General features: G+C 27.9%; 1 protein-coding gene across 1 annotated transcript in view; it reads right to left on the bottom strand.

Annotated features, from left to right (window-relative positions):
* Window positions 1-23,858, bottom strand: part of LOC112595753 — a 36,888-nt gene that overhangs the window by 4,730 nt on the left and 8,300 nt on the right. Inside the window, exons 2-3 of the mRNA XM_025341056.1 lie at window positions 22,379-22,521; window positions 2,090-2,327 (exon numbers count right to left, since the gene is read on the bottom strand). Of these exons, the coding sequence (XP_025196841.1) occupies window positions 2,090-2,327; window positions 22,379-22,421 (281 nt within the window). The 5' untranslated portion in view covers window positions 22,422-22,521. The remainder of the gene's footprint in view (window positions 1-2,089; window positions 2,328-22,378; window positions 22,522-23,858) is intronic.

Raw genomic sequence — 23,858 nt, 5'->3', positions numbered from 1 at the left:
GGGGTAAAAATAATACTCTGTTTCCTTCACATTATTACGCAAAGTGTACTACCGACCAATAATTATACTTTTCACTAAAAAGCACGAAATCAATCATCCTACTTTTTTAAATTTCTTCAACTTTTTCATTTTAAAATCAAATTTAAAGAGAGATAAATCTATTTGTTTTGTTCTTATCTTATAACTAGTTTTTCATAGCGATAGATAAGACAGATACGTTTTCGTAAAAAATAAAAACACCAAACGTAAAATCGAATTCTCTTGAAAAATGTTTCAAAGTAATTATTATAAGATAATGAAACGTGACACTTTAGTCATTGGTAGTTGTATGATAACGAAATCATAAAGAAACAAGATTTTCATGTGGGAAAACACCCAGCTAGAGCATAATGTTATTTATTGTTATTCTACGTCGACATCCGTCGTGCTGTTATAATAGATTCCTTTTTATTTCTATTTCGCGATAAAGAATATATACGGCATTACATTATCTCCAAAATAATAAATCGACACCTTATAATACTCGTATATTCTACAAATAAAACTATAAAGAAAAAACTAAAACGATATGTATAATATAATTTATATTTTAAATGTTACTGAACATTCTTATTTTTGTAATTTTTTTTAAAACTTTTGTATTTTTGTATTCTTTAAACGATGAATCAGAAGTACATAAAATTACAGGAGTCCCATCTAATAATTTTTAAATTGAAGCAATTTTAAAATTTATTTACTTTGGTATTATAATTACGCATATTTTACCGTAATTCACGTATATGTATGTATTCCACAATATCAATATTATGGATTTGACATTTCGTCAAAATGTCGGCTAATCTTGTAATATCCTAATGTAGCAAGAGGATCCGGTAAACGTAAAAGTATAGTCCCTTACACACTTTTACAAAGTTCTATATAATAATTTAAAATACCCGTCATCATTTTAGATATTATATGATAATATATAATATGTAATGTGCGATTGTCTATATAATATATACTCTTTAATAATTAGCCTTAACCGTATGGAGACCAGAATAATAATATTAATCAACTTTAAATTTTCATAACTTTAAAACTAAATCCAATTGTATTATGAGTTTGATTATCATTTAATAAGGTCTTAAACTACGTATGATAGATAAATTAACTTTTTCCACATCCCGGCCAATTTTTAAATACACTGGACTACTAGAGCGCCAATTATCTTTACGCCAATTACACGCATTAAGTAATTTTTGAAGAATATTTTAAAAATATTTTACATTTTTAAATTAATTATACTACGTACCTACTTTAAACAATATGCGTGCAATTATGCAATTATTTCATCAAATTAAACTTATACTTTAAATATACAGTACATAAATGTATTATTATCAATTAAAAAAAAAAAAAAAAACATTTTTTATGAGTTTTTAATTAGAATATTAACAATATTCGTCAAAATCGCAAAAACTTTCAAAATATTTCATAATTAAAAGTTCATAAAAACTTTTTGTTTTTTAATTAATTATTTTTTTTATAATTTAAAAATATTCATGAAGTTTAATGCTACGCAATTAAATTTCTGATTTATTCTAAGATATTATCTATATTTACTATTTTACAGTACTTGCAAAAAGATGTTATTAAATTTTGAGTTATATAAGTTGATGTTATGTGGTAAAAATAAATATTATAATAATTAAATATACTGATGATATAATAAATGTCATATTTTCGGGGAAAAAATATCAATCTACCATAATATTTAAAGTATAGTATAAGACTTTTTAGCTATTTTATGAAAAAAACATATCACAAAATATACTTAGTGATAGAGGATAACAGACCGTTTACGCTTAAAACTGTTTTTCTTAAACAATGATGTATCGTTGAATTCAAATTTAACACATGATATTGACATAACATCCATCATAATGACCCACTCGACTATTTTTTTAATCATTGAAAATCTTCACCCCCCCCCCCCCCCCCCCCCGAGACACCAATTAGTGCGAATAATCGACGCTCCACTGTACAGAGTTGATTTTATCTAATAATAATAATAATTTATAATGTTCGATTGTCGGTAGTCACTAACGGGCAATTGACGTCTTGCTTTATATCTCCGGCGGCGTCGGGTGCAACAGACGGTGGTGTCAGGTTAGTGTAGTTAAACAGCGGCAGCGTACGGCAGTTGATCACGGGACCGTCATCGCAGCGTCCGTATGCGACTTCGGACAGTTGCTGATGCTGCTGATCGGCGTTTACCAACAATTGTTGTTTGTCGTTGTCGACGATCGCGGCAGATTGTGTCAAAGTCACCAACGCTGCTACGCCTGTGGAAATAAACGGAAAGGCTGTTATTAAAACGTTATAAAATGAACTGGGTACGATAATATTGTTATCTGGTTGAGCTAACACCACTTGGGCACCTCATTTACTAAATGTATAATAAATTAACGTATAAAGTGGAACGAATGCGGTCGACTTTTCGAGTATAAATAATGAAATAAACAATCATTAGTGCAAGTCACATCCTTAAAATAATAACGATTAACTAGGTGCCGACCGCCCGAGTCGTTTTTTGGTAATAAAAATAAAATAAATATATATGGCATTTCTCTCACATGCAACTTGAGTCCAGAAGTCATTTTTATGACATATAGGTGTATTTGATAATAAAATCATCATTATAACAATAATTCGCTAACTCATTCGAAGGCGATTTAAAATTCCGCCGATTTAAAGGTATTTGACTTTAGGATTGGATTTGTAACGAGTAAAATTCCAACGGTACTTCCGTAATTTTAGCTTAAAAAATACGCTAACTCCGCTGATGGTAAAATCCACGGATTAAAAATAATTTTAGTATACGTATTTACACATTACATTAACTGTCGACTGTCTTATCTAAACAAAATTTCAACGACAGTAAATAATTAATATCATTAAGGTTTTCATATTGCATAATGAATGCGTTCTATAAATATTTTCGCAGGCACATTTTAGTTCGTCTGTCGATTTTAAGATAAATACATTAACCGAAATAATCAGCGGATACGACAAAGAGTTTGATTTATTTAAATAATTGTAAGCTGTAGAAACAAATAATCTCAAAATATGATGAAGAAAATTGGAGGCGTGGAAACAAAAAGTATTCCGCCGTTTTAAAAACAATTTATTCTGGAAATTATCGAACATTAAAACATTCTAACAAACATCACTATAATAATATAATCATAGAGTGTTAACAGAAAATACAGTTCAATGGCAAGTATTAAGTATTGGTGCAAAACGAAAGGGAATAGAAGATAATTGTAAATCAACAATGAATCAAACTCACATTAAGCCTGAAAATTTGAAACTTGTTAGATTCGCAGATTATATAATATTAGACATCTACATCACAAAAAAGCATTATTTCCACAAAATATTTGGGTTCAATGCAGCGCTGAATTTAATTTAACTACGATTACGTCGTTTTAATCACATTGAGTTAAATACACTGAAAACACACACCCAAATATTAATTACTTTACAAAAACTCTTAAATATTAAATTATTCGCTTATATATTAAATTAAACAGCATTAACAAATTTAATAACAGAAATTCTCAATCAAAAGCACGCCAAAAATATTTAAGCGTCATCATTTGGTCATTCGAGAAAAAATATATTAGCATTGATTTAGTTACTAACTACTGATTATTAAATTTATTTTTTTAAATTTATTTAAAAAAATATGTAAGTATTCAAATATTCTAAATATATGTATGAATAATAAATCCATACATAATGATTTAGATACCTATCACTTATATAATGTTAATTTTATTTTAGGAAAAAAAAACGTACCAGTGGAATTTACATAAAAAAAAGGTCACAATCGGTGTAATTTAAATGTGTCTAAAATCGTTGCTATATAGGCTGAAAAGTCAGACAAAATTATTTATATTTAAAAGTTAAAATGTTTCTATTTTAATTTTGAGTACACGCTTAATTTATTTACGCTTTTTGTCGAATTATAATAGGAATAAAAAACTCATAAATTTATCCGTAATGTTATGAAAATATATGATTGTATTTTTGAACAAATTCACATAATGTCTTTACATAACGCAGTGAAAAACCTTAAAATTCAAATACGTTTACAAAATTGAAATCAAATCAATAAAAAAATAGTTTTATATAATTTTGTCTGACATCGTAGTTAAAAGTTAAGCGAATAATCATTATGTCGTATAACACAATAAAATATAAGATTACCAAAAAACAGGTTAGTTGTCATTAAAATCGTTATGTCGACTAATCGATTATTCTCAATAATGTCCATTGTTTTTTACACACATACTAGTGAACAAATAAAATGCTTATATAATAATTTTATTTCATTGCCTATTTCAAATTCGAGTTTTATTTTAAATCCGATAAAATGTCCATTTGTCCATCTGTGATTTATTATACACAACATTTTTATTGTGATTATGATTTACGTTCTAAGAAAAACAGTGTAACTCAATTCATGAAAAATGTTTTTCATACGTGTATAGTATACATTGTATACTGTATATTTCAGTTAAAAAACCCAAATTAGTTTAAAATATAATCGTTATTATAGGAAAAATTATAGTTACGCTGTAAATCAACCCTAAATTTTATGTTATTTTATAATATACTTTAAAACATAAATAATGTTTATCAACTAATGTCATTTGAACATTATCTAATATGATCAATCATTTTATAAATATAATGGTTAATCTTCATATTTAAATAATCACCAATAACGATTTATAAAGACAGGGCAATTTTATTAATACTTTAATATATTATTATATAGTAACGTATTTTTAACCAAATGTCGACTTATAGTATACATTTACTCTAAGGCATAAATTAGAACTCTGATGACGTAAAACTCGTGGGATCGAAAAAAGTCTGTTTCGGCAAATTTCTATTTTGTACGCAATGTCTGAAAGTTTAAAAAGTTTATTTGGTTTTATTATTTAGAACAAACTATTTTAATATAATATCGTCATTCGTCAAGTAAGTTTTGAAATATATATACTATGGCACTATGTTGCGTATTATTATTTTATTATTAACAAAATGTGTGTTATATTAATAATAAATAACAATTATTATACTGTTACTAAATATTGTAATAAAATATTGAGTAAAAATACTATTAAAATGCACATAAATTGTAACTAAATGGTACATTATAGGTGGTATTAAGTTGCGTAGGTATTCGATAATAATACCAAATAATTTATTAATCTGTATTTATTTGTATAATAAAACTATATTGAAACTCATTAAGGATTTTAGTGTAATTCTCATTTTATCATCAGTTTTATTGGTATTTATAGCGATTAAATATGTAATTTATTTGGATTCGATGTGCATATTCGCTGATAACCGTTATATTTTTACTTTTCATACAATCGTTAAGTATGAAATCAAATATACTGTACATCAATATATCATCGATTGATAGCGTAAGTGTAGTACCATTGATTATAAATGGTATCTAATTAATGGTAGTAAGAGCGAAGGACAACATAAGGATTTGAAAGCACATAAGGGCATCGAACAACAAAAATCAAATTTCTGCTTGGAAGTAAAAAAAGTATATATAAACCATTTTGTCTAATATATAATATACTATTTTTGATATAAAATTACGCGATGATTAATGAATCGAATAACTATAAATCTACGTTTTTACTGCAACTTACCTATATCAACAAAACCTTAGTTATGTGTAATACTTGAGCCAGGGTTACGAAATATTTTTTCAATTAAAGTGAATGCGAATGCAACGTAAATAAAAGTCTATCAATTTAATGCCGATAATTATAAACTTTTTAAATATTAATCTATAAATCAAAATAATTAAATTCGGTATTAAAATAATATCAAATAGTGTATTATTAATTATTATCATTTTTATGTGATTGGTGATTAGCTATAATTTAAATTTCACAACATTTCAGTTTTAGGAATAGAGTTTTTGTTTTAAGCGAACGAAATAATAAAAATACTTACAAACAATAAAGTTTTTATTGAGTAATTTTAGTCATTAGTATAAGTATAGTATATTATTAAATAATGCATGTATGGATTTTTATTGCATTGTATTAATTTACATAAAATAACAAGTTAACTATCGTTTAATCGAGGTGATATTTGTTTTTTTTTTTTTTTTTACTGAAACATCAATGAATAAATAACTAATAGGTATTTGTATACTTTAATAGTTGTATTATAACTTTGCATTCACCTTGATTACAACAAAATAAACTTGAATATAATAATAATAATAGACAAAATTCTGGTTTTAAAATTAAAACCTATTCTACCTTAATCTTGTTTTACAAAAAAACAAAAAAAATAATAATTGAGGAATTATAATGTTCTTATTGAGTATAATGATAAATATCATTGTATATCGATGTATTTATGTATATAACAAAAAGCATATTAGATATATGTTATGATATAATAGTAAATTAATGTTTAAGTATAATGACTAAAATACCTTTTTAAAAACGAAATAACAAATATCATGAATAATATATTATAATAATTATGAAATACATTCTAAAACTTCAATATAAAAATAATAGTATAATACTTATAATTTACATTGTACAAATCATTAAGTTGAACGCACGTCACGACGTGATCGCGATCATTTTCCATAAATATTATAAATTGTGAATGTGTGAAATATTAATGGTACTTATTCAAAGTAATTAAGTATTATTACTTCACACCAAAATGATTAAATCATGAATTAGCAAATAACTTTTACTCGTTAATAGTTGTTCGTCATTACTACTATCAGTAAGGTCCTAGGTATTGGGATTTATACGTAGTTATTAATATAATACAAAAATAGGTTTTTATTTAAAGGAGTTAATGAGTATAATATTATATTATAGTGAAAAAGTTCATGAAATAATAAAATTATTGAGTAATTTAATAATATTATGATAATATTTCAGATATTATCCATTTAATCTATATGTATAATATTATATAAACACGGTTATTTTAATCATACTAGCTCTGTATTTAATAACTTCTAATTTTCTAATTAGTTAGTTATTATATATTCTATAGCTTATACAATATTCATAATTACCGCATGTACGCATCAACTGATTGTGTAATCATACAGTAACAACCTTGCCAAAATATGATTATAAAGATCGCTAATAAAAAAATAAATACCTAGCTGCTAAATATCCGACTGAAAAATTGTTTGAAAAGTTAAATGTCTTGACTAGAAAAATGTATACCTTAAAAAATGTGCCATATATTAATAATAATAAAAAAAAAAACAATTCGTTATGCCATTTAAAACGTGAAGTGAATGCCAGATATTAAACAAATACTAAATATGTATAACATTAACATTGCCTGATAAAATCGGTTGTCAATAGGTTTTAAATTTCATCGGAACCCAGTTATTTAACATTATAATGCCTGTACTAATTGAACCAAAATACAATTTTCACTGTTTAAAAAAAAAAAAAAAACATTTTACATTGCCACATTGTGTATATTATGCGATTATTTTGTTCTATAACATACATTTTCATATTAAACTGAATTTTCTTCTATATTTATACACTATGTACCTACGTGATGTATATTCATTTTTCAATGTCAAATATTTTTAAATGTATTTTTTTATTGATATTTATTATTGTTATTATTATAAATAATTTGAGATAATTAAATTTTTCATGGATTGTAGATAACCCTGGAACCCCCAAGAATTAATCTCAATAAGGTACAGTAATCTATTATTGTAGATATTATTAAATACAAGAAGAATGTATATATATATATATATATATATATTTATATACATGATAATTTACTAATCACTTATAATGCATTTAATACTAAGTTGTATAACAATTATTATTTCCCACGTTACATTAAATATTTATATTTATAGGTATTATACAGTTAAATTTAAATTTATTATTAATGACTTCTCTCCTTTGTTTATTTATTTACGTACAATGTATTTTTTGTTTTGTTTTTTAAGTCACATATTTCTTGCAAAAATAAAATAATTGTTAGGTACCTATGTATTTTATTTTTGTTAACGTTCTAGGTGTGTGTTCGATTAAGTTAATGGTAAATCCAGAGAGTCAAAACCAGTTTAAATATTTCTGGTTTTAGATTTAAAACTCGGTTATATTTTTATAGATTTCGAATAAAAAGTAAAAAAAAAGGTTTTCAATTTTCCTGGTTTTCAGGTTTGAAATAGAATAATACAATTTTTTCCTGGTTAGACAACACGTGTTGTTTAAAGTGTTTTTAAATGTAATGAACTGCGTTTTTGATTTAAGTACTAGTTATGTTAACATGCGTATCATAATTTAATATTTTTCTTATAGAGGCGAAATATTAATTATTAGTTGGGAATTTTTAATAGTAGGTACCTATGGTATTATATGATAATTGGTCGATATAAGTCTAATAGCAAGTAATATATCTAAGTTTTAGCCGTCAAATTGTATGGTTTCTTTTAAAATCTTATTCTATTTTTGTTCCTATAGACTATAGTTATACATTTAATAATTATATGCCATCAACTTTTTGTCTATAAGGTAATCTATAATTCTGATTTTAAATTCTTCGAAATCACGATTAGTAAAGACTGAATTAGATAGTATCTAAATTCGGGATCAACTAAAAATCAATCTCTAAGCGAAAACCACTAAAATTAAATCTATTATATTTCTGGTTTCTTGTTTGACGTAAATAATTATTAGTTGTGTTTGATAGTTATTAAATCGATCCTCACATTCGACTCGCGAATAAAATTTAACATATTTTACCCTTAAACTACCTACCAACTATACGCTAATAATTTATTATCTACTTGTAATATTAACTGATCGTACGATCAGAGTATTTGCAAAAATTAAATACCAATAGACCAATAATAGGCGTCTTAATTATCATCGTAATAAATGCCCGTGAATGATGCAAAATAAAGCGCGGCTTCAGAATTTTGCAGCGCAAATGACCACTGCAGTGCACGCGTTAACAAATAACAATATTCAAGTACCTTATTTCTTATCTACTTTGAAATGATCCTTCTCTACTCCTCAACACTAATCCACACTTGAAATATTTGTAATTATAGTATATTGATATATAATCTGTATATTACAGATTAACATAATATATAACGTATACTCTGCAAAGTCAAAATCGTAGATTTCTAAAAAACCGAAAACTCCCAATGATCAAAAATTCAGAATTTTTGATGTATTTAAGTTAAACCGTGTCAACAAATGTTTTTTGACACACGAACTGTCCTGTATAAACACAGACACGTATGACGCCGACTATTTACGGAAAACCGTGTGGCGCTCGCACAGAGAATATGCCTGTGCACCGCGTTTTGTATAATAAACGTGCGACCGAGCTTTTGTGGCTGCGGCGAGGACGATGAACCCTCTCGTCGTGTGTAACATAGTTTACTTTATACCTATATATACTTCTCATAAAAATAATAATAATAATAATAACAATAACAATATCGCGTATTATTATTTATTATGTCAACGATAATGTTATGACCTCGACGACAACAATTGTTTTTATTATGTCTCGTATAGATCGTTGTGCCCCGCACATATTTGTTCGGACGCGGTCTTGACAATGGCGATTGTGTACAATATTATTACAACGACACCGAGGGAAAAAAGAGACAAGCAAGTAGTCGAGAGCGAGAGAGAGAGAACACCGAAAAAATCTAATTAAAATAGAATGACGTAGTAGACGACTTTTAAAATATTATTGTAAGGACCACGGAGCAGAAGCCCTATCGCCGGGACAAACAAGTCGATCACGTGCCGATCACGCGCTCGCCGCCGCCGCCTCATATTTAAATCATCGTATCGCCGTCGCGATCGTCCAATGCGTATACAATGTGGAACTTCGACATGGTGTGTGTATATTTATAAATCTAATACGGTATTGCCGTTGAGGTATAACCGTGCGGTCATAAATGAAAATATTGAAATTTATGAAACGAAAAAATTCGCACGTCACACTGGAATAATATATTATTTTGTTATCGTTGCTATACTTTTTTCTATTGTTTTTGTCGTCGTCAATGGGAACTTTGTTATATTACGATAACAGTCGGGTTTTCGGAAACGTACCTATAACTTCGTACCGGTTGTAAAACAACCAGCACTTCATATCGTTATACTAATGTACTATACAGTCCAGATGACTAATCATACTCTATTCTACATTTCTACACCCAGCGGCGGCAGTCGTCTGTAAACACTGCGTGATCATTCGTGCGCTCAAACGATTTACGATAAATGATTTGAACGCGCGCACAACGCACCAAATAGGCTATAATAAATAATAATACCATCATAGATTTGTACAGTTGAACAAATCGTTTGCGACACGCACACGTCGCGATCGAGTCAATGATATAATATTACGTGTAATGATTTTAAATTATACTAATTATCATAAACGATGGGTATTGGTGTTAATCTTCGACGAAACGCGACCGATATAGACTTTTTTTAATTCGTAAAAAAAGTATAGATACCTACGGGCCACGACATAATATGACCGTTTGGAGGCGTTGAAACTTTGAAAGTATTTCGAGTCGTTGACACCGATGTTGACGATCTGCAATTTTATTTTTGTACAGACATAATGCGATTTACGATACTCGTTGACGTTTAATGGTTTTAAATGTTTTAATTTCTAACGGCTTTGTAGTACCTACTTATGTTTATTGTCTTAACGCAGGTTAAGGAAAGTGGTCTGCAAGAATGGTACTTATTTATTTATTTGTTTATTGATAGTATACACGCTCTGTCGAGCTCAGTACAGTTCATAAAAATAAACAAAGTACAAAATTTATTAAATTGGTGTATAGATTATAAAGTGAACAAATGATAATTTAACAAATATTTACAATTAAAAAGTATAATGTGTCAATTTAAATTAGACTAAACGTTTTAACTTCGTTGAGACATTATTAAAAAATCAAAATTATTTAACGAGTTTGCTGTTATCAGCATTCTATCGATTGAAGCGAAAGTCTGTAATTTTTAAGGAAGGTGTTTAGACGAATATACCATTTCGAATTTTCCAGAAAAATCGTCGAAAAACCGCAAAATCTATTATGCCTACAGGTTTTTTTTTAAATACGATTTTATCGTATGAACAAATAGAAAACTAAATAGTCTTAAAACTTATAAAATAACGTAATATATTTCATACACATAATATTGTATTTAATCGTATATAATGATTTCAGTCATTTCAATCTAACCAGTAACTATGGTAGCTGGGGTGGCGGTGGTATATTTATTATAAATTATAATGTGTTTTTATTGTATGATATAATATTATTAGTTGTATGATAATTAATAATTATAATTTTTGTATTGCGTATGATGCAGTTGTGCAGTTTATGCGTTTCGTCGTAGACAATAACAGTACAACTATAATTTGTTACCATTTGTATAATATAGATATATTTGTATATAGATACATATATATATATATATATTATATATAGTATTAACACTACAACGGCGGAATTATTATTATTATCATTGAATAGAATTATTATTGCCACGGGTAACTCGAATATGCGTAGTTGCAGATAATATAAAGAATATCGAAAAACAAAATTGTATAGGTAGGTTAAGGTTGACCTATTAAAAATAAATTTGTGATAAATTTAGAAATTTTACATGATAGTATAACCACCAACGGTGTTGACTATCGTAGTTTAGTAGTATAGGAATGCATCACCGTTGCGTAAAAATATATGAGATAAAAATATTATAATATTATCAAAAAATTACAATAACGACGGTAATTAAATTAAGAGAGACTCTAATGTTATAATGAAATTCGATTCTGTTATTAATGTAGACCGTAGCAAAGTATAATAATATTATTATCACTATATTATAGTGATTAAAATCAAAATATTTTATCATTAGAATTATTCTTACTCAACTACATGATTAATTTTTATTTTACTATCTTAATTAATAATATTCTTTTAAAGTTTTTTTTTTTTTAATGTGATCAAAAAAGGACTTCAAAATAAGTAAAAAAAAATTCTTATATTCTAAACTTTACTAAATCATTACGTTTACTTTGTATTTGTTTTTTAAGGACACTAGACAAATGATTTCTAGTATGATATTATACTTTATTTAGAACAAAATCGCCAGAAGCTATGAGAAGTAATTTTAGAATAAAAAACACCTATTATGAAAATGAAAGAATTGATTTAATTTGATAATAAGAAAAGAATTTTTTTCAAATTAAAGTTGCACATGGTGGAAATTTATGAGATTACATGAAATAAATAATTATCAATTATATAATTGATATGTTAATAAAATGTAATGAATACACGAATATTATACACGCGTATACTGTATACTATAATAACTTATGTCCATACGCCACGCGCAAATAATCTTTGATTATTTTTTTTAAATCATTGATAATCTATTGCGTAGGAACAGATTATGGAGCGCTAAACCAGCATTTACAATCTCTAATCTCAATCCATTCTACATTACTGGTAGGATTATACATAATTATATTATGTGTTGCATTTATTATATTCCACTATAAATCTTTTGAATTAAATTTAGAACTATTTTTATTTAAATAAAAAATTAAAGTGTAAGTACAACATAGTTCGCAAGATTTAAAAACGTTGTTTTTGCAATTGTGTAGGTTGTTTCATAATACTTAGTTGTTTCGTAAAATTATATTTCGCCATAAACCAAGTTTTAAGTTCACTTTTTGGAATTACGAAGTAGGTACTTTGTTTAATATAGTCACATACTCACATCAGACATTAACAAATGTATAACGTATTCTCTTAATATTTGTATTACTTTAATCCATTAATACAAGACATTAATTATTATAGTTTATTTATAATCCGATATTGTTACACAACCACACGGTTGCATCTTCTCGTTCGCCACGAGTTCAGACACATTCCTATTGTTGCGTTACATATTTAAACCTACTTTAGAATTCAGCTACTTCCTGTTTCACCGCCAGTAGAACAAAGCGTGGCTCCGCTGCTGTTAATTAATTAATAACTAGTTCAGTTTCGAATGTTTTGATATGAGATGCAAATTATAAGAGCGATCGAAAATTATTCATTTATGAAGTATAATAACAAAAGCGCAATAAATGCGATTAATTATTATAATAATAGCCGATATTAATGAGAGCCGACATCGAGATTATATCTAAAAAAAAAAAAAAGGAAAGAAAAATCAAACGCCTACTTATCACATTATTGTTATTATTATTATGTTACTAAAATATTTGGCGAGTGTATGCGTGGGCAATGCTCAAGCATTGACGCGCGAACTGCTGTCACAGGACGATGATAATAATATAATATAATAAGTAATAATTTTTTGTTGTTTACGAAATGGAAATTCTAAAAAAGAAAAATTGCCCTTGTTATGCATTGTTTGTACGTATTCCCGTCCGTGTTTCTATATTTCATTCGTCTTTGTGTAATATAAGTATATTAATACCATCGCAATACGACAGTTCTTTACGAAATTCGTTCATCGGTCTGAACGGTACTAAAATAGATCACAGACTTAATGTAGTTGGTATAATTACATAATGTCATCGAGAAAAAAAAACAAGTGGAGGTCTAACTCCTCCTCTCCTCCCTCTCTCACCGTCGCCGCCACGATCACAAGCGACTGTAGGTCTAGGGATTTGGCGATATGCCACTGTTGCAGATGTCGACTAAGACGGTGCATTCGCACCTCAGAAGTACATAACGAGCTCGTATATTTTCGATAGGAAAAAAAAACTTATTACCGGTCGCGGCTGCAAGCATAAATATGTAAACTGTCCTGAACGAGGTCGGCGACGGCAGTGGTGGTGGTGATTTCCCGTCGACATTGGGCCCGGTATCCGAAGAACGACGTCCTTGGCGACTAGTAAACGGGTGTAAATATAGTAAATACAACATAACATGTTATTATATCGTCGTAGAAACCTCCGATTCAAGCGTTATATGCGCTTATATTTCATAAATTTATATAATGTATTGGTATAGTGTGTACGCCTGTGAATAACATTACGCGACGTCTACCTTTATCGTTTACACTGCACCTTTTATAATCTTGTATTGTATCGTTGTAACTCGATGCTTTTGCACACAGTGATTTCTATGTGGTGAAGGTGGGGAATTATGATTTGCTCCCCTCGACCCCCTAAAAAAAAATGTGGATATATTATTGGACGTGACAAACTTTTGAAGTTTGTGAAACTAAACTTGAAGAGTCATTACATATTCAGTAAATTAAAACAAAAGTTTATTAAATTATTGTTAAATATTATATTTTAGGATATTGACCTAAATATTCAATAAAAACTCATAATCAGACATATATTATGGTTCATGTGTTGCTTTAACAATAACGCATATACAATGACTTAGCATAATGATAGTTAATCAACAAAATAATTTTATTTAAAAAAAATGTAATGATTAAAATGAGTCATTTTATAATAAACTACCTGATCTTGCTCGGCGTTACCCGCGGATTTACCCCTTTTATTAACTCGGTTAAATTTAAATTACATATATTTTGAACACAACTCATTTGGGTGAATTTGACCAAATTTTAAATAAAAGTTTAATTTTTATAAATATTTTATATTAAGGAGGTTCCAATAGTCAGTTTTTATAAGGACGTTACACCATCGTATGTGTTTTCTACGTCTTACAGATGATAGATGATGGAGAACATTGTACATTTGTATTAAGAAGTTTCAATTTTGTCTTGTTATAATTTCATTATTAGAGTGAAGTTATCTATTATGAAACTTATAGGCAAAAACATTAGTATTATGTTCTCTCGTTCATTGGTTTTTTTTTTTTTATGGGCATGAGCCGTTTCGCCCAAATTTTTTAATTGTAAGATTCCCGTTTCACCCAGACTAGCTTCTACCGATTTGAAATTAAGTTAGCAATGGTTCAGTCAAGTATTGTTGTACATTATGCTTAAGTACTTATCAATTAGCATTACCCAGAGAACACCACGCGAAGGCAATACAACTCTCTATTTTCCAATTTTTTTTTTTAAACTTTAAATTCACTTCACGTTAAAAATTTTTTTAGTATTAACAAGTACATTAAAAAATTATTAAAAAAAAAAAATTCACATGCAGTCAAAGGTTTTAATTTTGTTATAAATATATTTAATACTTACACACTATAAATTTCACATATAAATTTAACCACATAAATTGTATAAACAATATGGCCGTTTTTTTAAAAAGTAAACGAGATTTGATGTCAGAATGCCCAACTGATAATAGAATTATTAAATACTGTGATTATTTAATAAACAATTATATTTCTTATATAATTACATTTACTTCTAGTTTATGGGCATGTAATACAGCGAGTATACTGCTTACGACGAATACGTGTGAGTCTCCTCGGGGTGTTATCTGAGTAACGCTGAATGATACTTAAATATAATGTACAACGATACTTGATTGAACCATTGTTAACTTAATTTTAAACTGGTATAAGCTAGTCTGGGTGAAACGGGAATCTTACAATTACAAAATTTGGGCGAAACGGGTACGGTAATTTTTGGGCAAACAAGTCCCCCCCCCTTTTTTATAATACGTTAATTTAAACAAATTGTAAACATTAATTGTTAACATTAAAAATTAAAATACCATAAAAACCAATGAAGGAGCACCAATAAGGCAATAACGCTGTTACCTTTAAGTGTGATAACAATAAAAAGGTTGATTCACTATGATATTTAGGCCAACAGCACAAAATTATTACTGTAGAACGTACATTTTGGTATCTTATGACGTATTAGCATAAAAACATTGATTATAAATTATAACGAATAAAATTTATATATATTGTTATTAATAATTATAATTTATAACTAGACGAAGGTAGAAAACAACACTATATTATGTGGGTACGACGTCTTCAGGAATTCAGTACAGGCAATAAGAAAAGAACATGCATAGAATTTAGCAGCTGTAGCGTAGAAATGGTTGGCGTAGCTATCATAATGTTAAGCTTCCGCATTTTGCATGCATATTACACGCTATTATCGCACTTTAGTGCGAGATACGTTTTTTTTTCACTGAATTATGTGTACATAATTTTTGTTTATTAAACCGGTTGATTTATCAGATATTAATTCTTAAAAACAAATACCTGATTGAATTTTTCAACAAATTTATTTTGTGTCGAATATTTTGGTTTTAAAATATTTTTACTTTAACATATCAATAATATTTAGCCGATAAATATTTATTATTTTGTAATATCTCAAACAGTGTTACTATTTATCTAAGATACATTTAAACACAAGATACAGTTAAATTGTTAATATTTTTAAAATTGTTATCAGACTATAGAATCACTTGCTATTACGATGCGCAAATAATCGCATCTTATAGTGATGCTATAAGAACCGCTTTGATTATCGTTTCTCATCGACTTTTTACCAGCTCACTTACTAAGCACGGCGATTCAACGTACAGTAAGTTTGTTTTCCCAATGCGATAAACCCTTGCAAATTTTATAATATTATTTGCATTATAGAAATAATATTTAAAAAAAAAAAAAAAAAAATTGGATTATCAAACTAGAATATATGCTAATGTGGGCATATGTAAAACATCGAGCATTTCGTTGTAGCATACTTAATTTAGGATGTATCTACGTGTTAACTTATGAAAATATGAAATGAATGAAGTGTACTACGTCATTAACCATCGGTCATTGGTCAGTGATACGAAGAGAAGAGAAACAGGAAATCAAAACCCAAAAATAAAAATAAAAACAATAAATGAAAATCAGCAACGCTGACGTCAACGGCGACAAGTTTTGGCGCGCATATTGTATCATTATAATGTTATAAATTTATAACATGGGAGTGGTTGTGTACTAATTATTATATAGGGTATTACAAAAAGATTATTTACGTTTAAATTTAAACTTTGATGAGAGATTATCAGTTACTATTTCTTGACACTATGTGCGTGTGTACCTATAATATTATTCAAACTATTTTCTATGTACACTATAGTATACCTAATAATTAGTAGCCATTTAAGTTATACGCATAATTTAGACTTATAAACTGATATACAACTTTGGTTAAAAGTTAACTAATTACTGGTCATATATAAATAGATATACGTACAGTTGAAAAGCACTAATTATGACTGAAATATTATTTGTTAAATAATAATAATAACAACTCTGATAATAATATGAAAAATAAATATTTTTAATTGAACAGATGTGGTGAATAAATTAAACTAATGCTATTATTTAACTGTACATTTACCTTAGACATTATTCACTAAATACTATTTATGAATCATGATAAATTCAGATATGTTAAAATGCGTTGTTCAACTACCTACTTAATAAGTCACTAGTAAAAAGTGATTTCAACATTGCATAAATATGAAAAGTGAAAATGCTAATAATTGTGTATATTATTATATCCATATTGATTTTTGAAGAAAAAAAAATCAAATTTCGAGAAATATTTTTATTCTTATTTTACAAAAACTTTTTATTATCCATTTAAAAATTACTAATTTTATACTTGAATAATCATTAATTATTCAAGCCGATTTAAAATAGATATTTATTTTAATACATAAATAAACAGAAAAATTAAAGTTGCTTGAAAATAAATAATTATTTTCATAGTCAGGTTTTTAATCTAGATCATTCTTTTTTGAATATTCAATTATTACGTGTTGTGTTGAGTACGGCAGAAAAATAAATATTAACATCTTAGTTAATATTTGGGTCTTGTATAAGAGATATTAGGTTAGTACTAAGTATTGTATTATCGACAATAATAATGTTCTTTTTGTTATATTTTAAAAAAGATATATCAATTATAAATTCGTCTATAATTTTAGTCCGTCGATTTATTGATCTATAGTATATTTAGAAAATAAATTAAAGTAATAGCTATACTAGATTTTTATTTATTATAGACTTATAGTGATGGCACTTTTACAGGAGCTGTGGTCTTTTTTACTATTCGAATAAAATTCGTCGGAAAGAATTGAAAAAAAAAATTATGTATCTTTGCTTTGAACTTGCTAGAAATCTAAATAACTCACGAATAAAAATGCAAAACAATAGTTTCGAAATTGAGTATACATTTATAAACATTAACTTTTATCAAAGTGTTTTGTTTGACCATACTATAATAATATTGTACGTACGAAAAAAATACTGCAAACTACATTATTAAAATACATTATTCAATACGTCATGATTGGATCCTGTCCGAGGGTTATGAACTGTGATTTACCAACAACGGAATAATATACCTAAAGTTATTGCCAAAGTGCCGAAAACAACTTGTTTATAAAATCAGTAAGAGTCGAATAGGATTTGGTTGAGTGCAAAAGCACGGTGAATAAAATTACACATTTATAATAAAAACCATATACATTATTTATACTTACATGATCTCAAATAACAACAAGTTAAAAGTTACATAAAGAAACTACGTGTAATCCGTATGACTAATATTAAATATATAAAGATAGGTACTCGGTACACCTATTACAATATTATTATATTGTAACAATATAATCCTATTGTGACTTTAGTTGCAACGATTATTATTATATTATAATATACCTTCTGATTGTCACTGTATTGTCGTCTTTTTTAACACGTCACATCATTTTATTATTATTTGACAGCATAATATTTTTAGATTATATATTTTATACACATTGGCTATTGTCTTTCACAGTACCTACCTACCTATACGTTGTTTTATTTTCATTATAAAATTAATTACATTTTTGATATTATATACGAATACTGTACTTATTATACTGTTAATGCGTACGTTTGAATTTTTAATGTCGATTCCGATTTTATTGACCCGCTGACATTAATATTAAATTGTTAATTATTTTTATTTTAGGCATGTCTAAAATAAATACATGTGTTCTGTACGTAAAATGATACCGGAAACTTAAATGTTTCTAACTCGCGCAATGTCACTTGTCAGTATTCGGTATCAGTATTATTTGGTTTCGTGAATAATTATTTATTAATGATTAAAAAAAAAAAATGTTCAACGTGAACAATTGCCAGTAACACTTTTATAATGAAATTACCAATTTTAAATAAAACATAACTTAAATTCATCTATGGAATACATAGTTTTATTTTATTTTATAAATTAACTTAATATTTGTATATTACTATATATAAAACTCACGAATGTTTACAATTCAATCGTTAAAAATATATTTAAGCTATTAAAAAAACAAAAACGCAACATCATAGATATAAATATATAATAACATTACAAAAATAGTGTATATATGGTAATAGTATATAGGTACCACTATAACCAAATTATATTTAATTTATTATTACTGTTTCTGTAGAATTGGTTCGCGAAAATTCAGCTTTTCACTATATACATTTACACGTATTCATTATTATTATTGTATTTTTCACATCATTAGTACATTTATGAATACTACGTATTATTTGCATAAAACAGTAAGAAAATAACACGAAAAGTAACATAATCGCATCGATGACATCAATTATAATATACGAACTGATGGTGAAAATAATACGCATTATTTCGGGAGATAAACGCGAAAAACGATGTACAAGGTATTTGAAATTATTTTTACCCTTCATTCGATTGTAATATTGTAATAATTACAGTAATAGGCCTCTGAGTATATTTAACGATATTCACTGATTATTATTCCGAATCACTGGACAACTTCATAAACAAAAGTGTAAATATTATACATGATTGATCCAGAAAATATGTGTGTAGCATATTTTTGCATACATTATTGAAGGTGTCGGTAATAATTTAATTTACCGTTTGGCGTTCGAGTTTAAACAAGCATTTTTTTTTTAAATTTAACATGTTTTATATTTGTTCAATTAGTGTTCAGACATTCATTTTCTCGAAGAAACAGTTTTTCTAGTTGAATAAACTCTATCGTTTTAGACAAATGTTGAGCTTACTCAAATCGTTTTTTATAGAATTTAAAAATTGTTTTTTAATGCATTACTTAGAAAAATGTTGAGTGATCCTATTAGTCATAACAGCGCAGTAACAAATCCATATATCATAAAGTACCTATTTTGAGTTACCAAGTTGTACCTATAGACACCTAGTGTAATAACAATCTGTATATTGATATTCTGATATTTGAGTGTATTCAATGTAGGAAGTGCCTACTATACTTATACTTATAAATTGTGCTTAATAATATATATATTATATTTTAAACATAATTATTACAGCGTGTAATTTGTATAGTTACTAAAATATTAAAGAATTGTGAAATTGGATAAAAAAACTTATTGTGCGTATACCAACTACCAATACCCTCCTGCACATCACCCGCTTACACCCAAGGAACGCATCACCCGCATGACGTGCCGTTTACGTCTTACAAAGTATAATATAGCAAATCTGTGTTCAACAGTTCCAATTTCGAACAGTAAGCTTTAATATTAGAGAGAATTGAGAAATGACCAAATAACAAACTTCAAGATAGGAAAATTGTTTTTATTTTTTAATGATACTTCTTTTTAAGCGAGTTATGAAAATTAAAATTTACGATTTATTTAAAAATTAAAACATTGTAAGAACTCCATCACAAGAAAGCACAGACATAAAGTTCTTAAACTTATAGTAGCTAAATTCACTATTTAATTAATGCTTAGCTAACAAATAGGTACATACATTTGTAAGACGGAGACAACTACATATTATGGGAATCAAATGATATTTTTATTGCAACAATTATGTAATGTTGTTATAATATAATATCATGCGATAAAAGTCGTCATAGGTAATAATAATAATAATAATGATTTAATATTATTTATAAAAATGATTACATAACGCAGCAAATGATATCGAGAACAATGACGAATCTTTAATTATTCACGAGAAAAAAAATATTGCACTGAAAATAATCCAGAAAGTGACATTGCCGTTGCCACAACTATTTAGACTGAAATAATATGTCGTTTCCGTTGCCACCTCCTTGACAACAATATTAAAATGCTATAAAACACCTTGTTAATAGTTATAACGCTAATAACTTATAACTAAAATTACAGAATCAGTGAAAACTCACGGACATAATTAAGATAAGAATAAAATTTTATTTAACTTGCCAAGATTTTTTTAATTTTATTTTTTGACTTATAATTTTAACCCTAAATGCAACGAGACAACGATCTTTTAGAGACGCATTTAGTCTCCTTCCCAGAAAAAGATAACAATCTCAAAGGGTTTTGTTCCCTGATATTTTTTTTTTATGATTTTATAACCCTGTAGTTGAAAGTCAAGAAAAATCTATAAAGTTGAATATTTTTTAATTTACATATTTATTAAATTATAATTCGTTTTAAAATTAAAATACTATATAAAAATCCGAAGAGGTACACAGATAATATTTTAATTTATAAAATTTGATAACAAGTAAATTTACGATACATTTTAATATTAAAACTAATAAAGAACACAAAATATGAGAGCGCTGAATAAAAAATTTGCCTTGTCATATTATGCTCTTTAGACAGAAATAATACATGCGGGCATCGCTTGTATAATACTATAATTTATTATGTTTATAAAACGTGAATACTGATTGAAGGGGCTTATTAAGATATTAACCTTTCTATTTGTGCCACTGTTGCTGTCCCTGCTGTCTGGCTATTGTCTCTGTATTATGTAATAGTCAATTATAAACAATACTATATGTTAATAATAAGTTAAACGTAAAATGTTAGTATTGAAAATACCTATGTAAGCAATTGGATACCAAACTACAACTAATATTTGTTATTAAATTTATTAAATTATTTATTGCACATTTAGTTAGAACACAAAAAAACTTAATAAATAATATGTAGGTAATTCAGTTTTAAGGAACTTCACAGAGATTGATAGTAAACATTTTTTTTTTTTTTTTAATTTCAATTGTTATAAGGTGCACTAAGACACTTGACACATATTTTATAGAAAATACATTGGCTGGTAATAATAGGTATATGTACAAATAATATGATCTGCGCATATTATAATATTATATAACTATAAAATTAGCGGTAACGGTCACGTTAAAAAAAAAAGAAAAAAAACGTTAACACTATTGAATGTTACTGTGTATTGCTACTGCGACTACTGTAGCTGTTTATTAATTGTGTAACGATTTATGTCTTTTATTATGCGAAATCACGATAACTCACCGATCACGACGAATAGTTCTGGAACTGGCACCATCAGTACCATGTCAGTAGAGAATATCAGCCTTCTCGGACTGAAGACCGCAAGCTTTGGAGCAGACTGTAAGTGCTGGTTATCGTCGAATTACGGTATAGTGTGAAAAAAGCTGAAAAAATAAAACGATTCGAGTGTAATTTTCCGTACATGCCAATACAATTGCAATTCGTAATACGTATAGATATGGCATCAAAGTATTGCTAATATACAATTTCCCGAAGATGACTCAATATAGGTCTCTTATCGATCTATTTTTAAAGCTAATAATAAATCCAATTGCAGTGGCGTAATTTGTTTGTTGAGAGAGGTGACATTTTTATACACAAGAATTACTTAAAATAATTGTTTGCACAAGTATTTCAGGCACTTTTCAACACAACTATAGCGCATATTATGTCCGGCATGTGCGATGTGTGCAATGTACATGTACTTGACACTTAAGTACACTTAAATACAATACTAGGTATATATTTAAACTATAGAAAAACGCTAGAAACGAGTTATATATATATTATATTTAATATTTTAGTTGTCAAAGTCGGAGACTACACAGTGCAGTTTATCATAATCAATAAAGATATTATTGTGCGTATTATCATGCATAATATTATTTAAAACATAACATTTTATGTATTGTATATACCTATACGTTATCTTTATTTTGTATTGAAAGCAGCATCTACATTGTGAAGTTAATATTATTATCTCGGTTATTATTAATTAATAGCCTAACGGCCAGAATAGGAATTTTGGTTTTTTTGTATTATTTCTATAACTCGTGTTAGTGTGCAACATGGTAATTATAGCGGGCTAGTATTTAAAACGCCGATACGCGATGTAAAATTAAAAGTTCACGGGGAGGTACGACACCCCCGCAATTACACAAATGTACCCGAGCAAAACATCGAAAGCATATTTTGCTCATTACACGTTTTCCAACAACCCGCTCATATTCCCGATTTAGACACAATTTTTTTTCTGTCCCTCGAAGTGCTACGGCCACTCCCCTCGTAGATACGTTCGGGATGTCTCACAACCAAGAACGCGCGCAAATACAAACGTTTCGCTCCGTCGTCCCGTCCCTCCGCATTATACGGTGACTACACCCCTACACCCTCCGATCGGCGCGGCGAGCAGTTACCCGCCCGATATAAATTATTAAACGAACAAACGACGATGGGTACCAACCAACCTATATAATAACGACGTTTTATCGTGTTGTCTATAATATTATTGTAATCTACAGGTAATAATAATGATATTAGGATCGGACGGGGGGGGGGCTGCAGGTTGTGTCGGTATTTCCGGGTTCGACGTACCCGACGCCCGTCCGGCTGGTCCGGCGCTGAGGGAGAGAGGACGACCGGTGCCTACAAGAGTCCGGATTGTCCGGACGTGGACGGCGGCGGCGATGCCGCGCGTACGGCAAACGCGGAGAGCGGAAAA

Source organism: Melanaphis sacchari, unplaced genomic scaffold (genome assembly GCF_002803265.2).
Source record: "Melanaphis sacchari strain LSU unplaced genomic scaffold, SCAv2.0 Contig29_pilon_pilon, whole genome shotgun sequence".
NCBI lineage: Eukaryota > Metazoa > Arthropoda > Insecta > Hemiptera > Aphididae > Melanaphis > Melanaphis sacchari.
The sequence above is the reverse complement of the archived record's forward strand: the minus strand, read 5'-3'. Positions and strand labels throughout refer to the sequence as shown.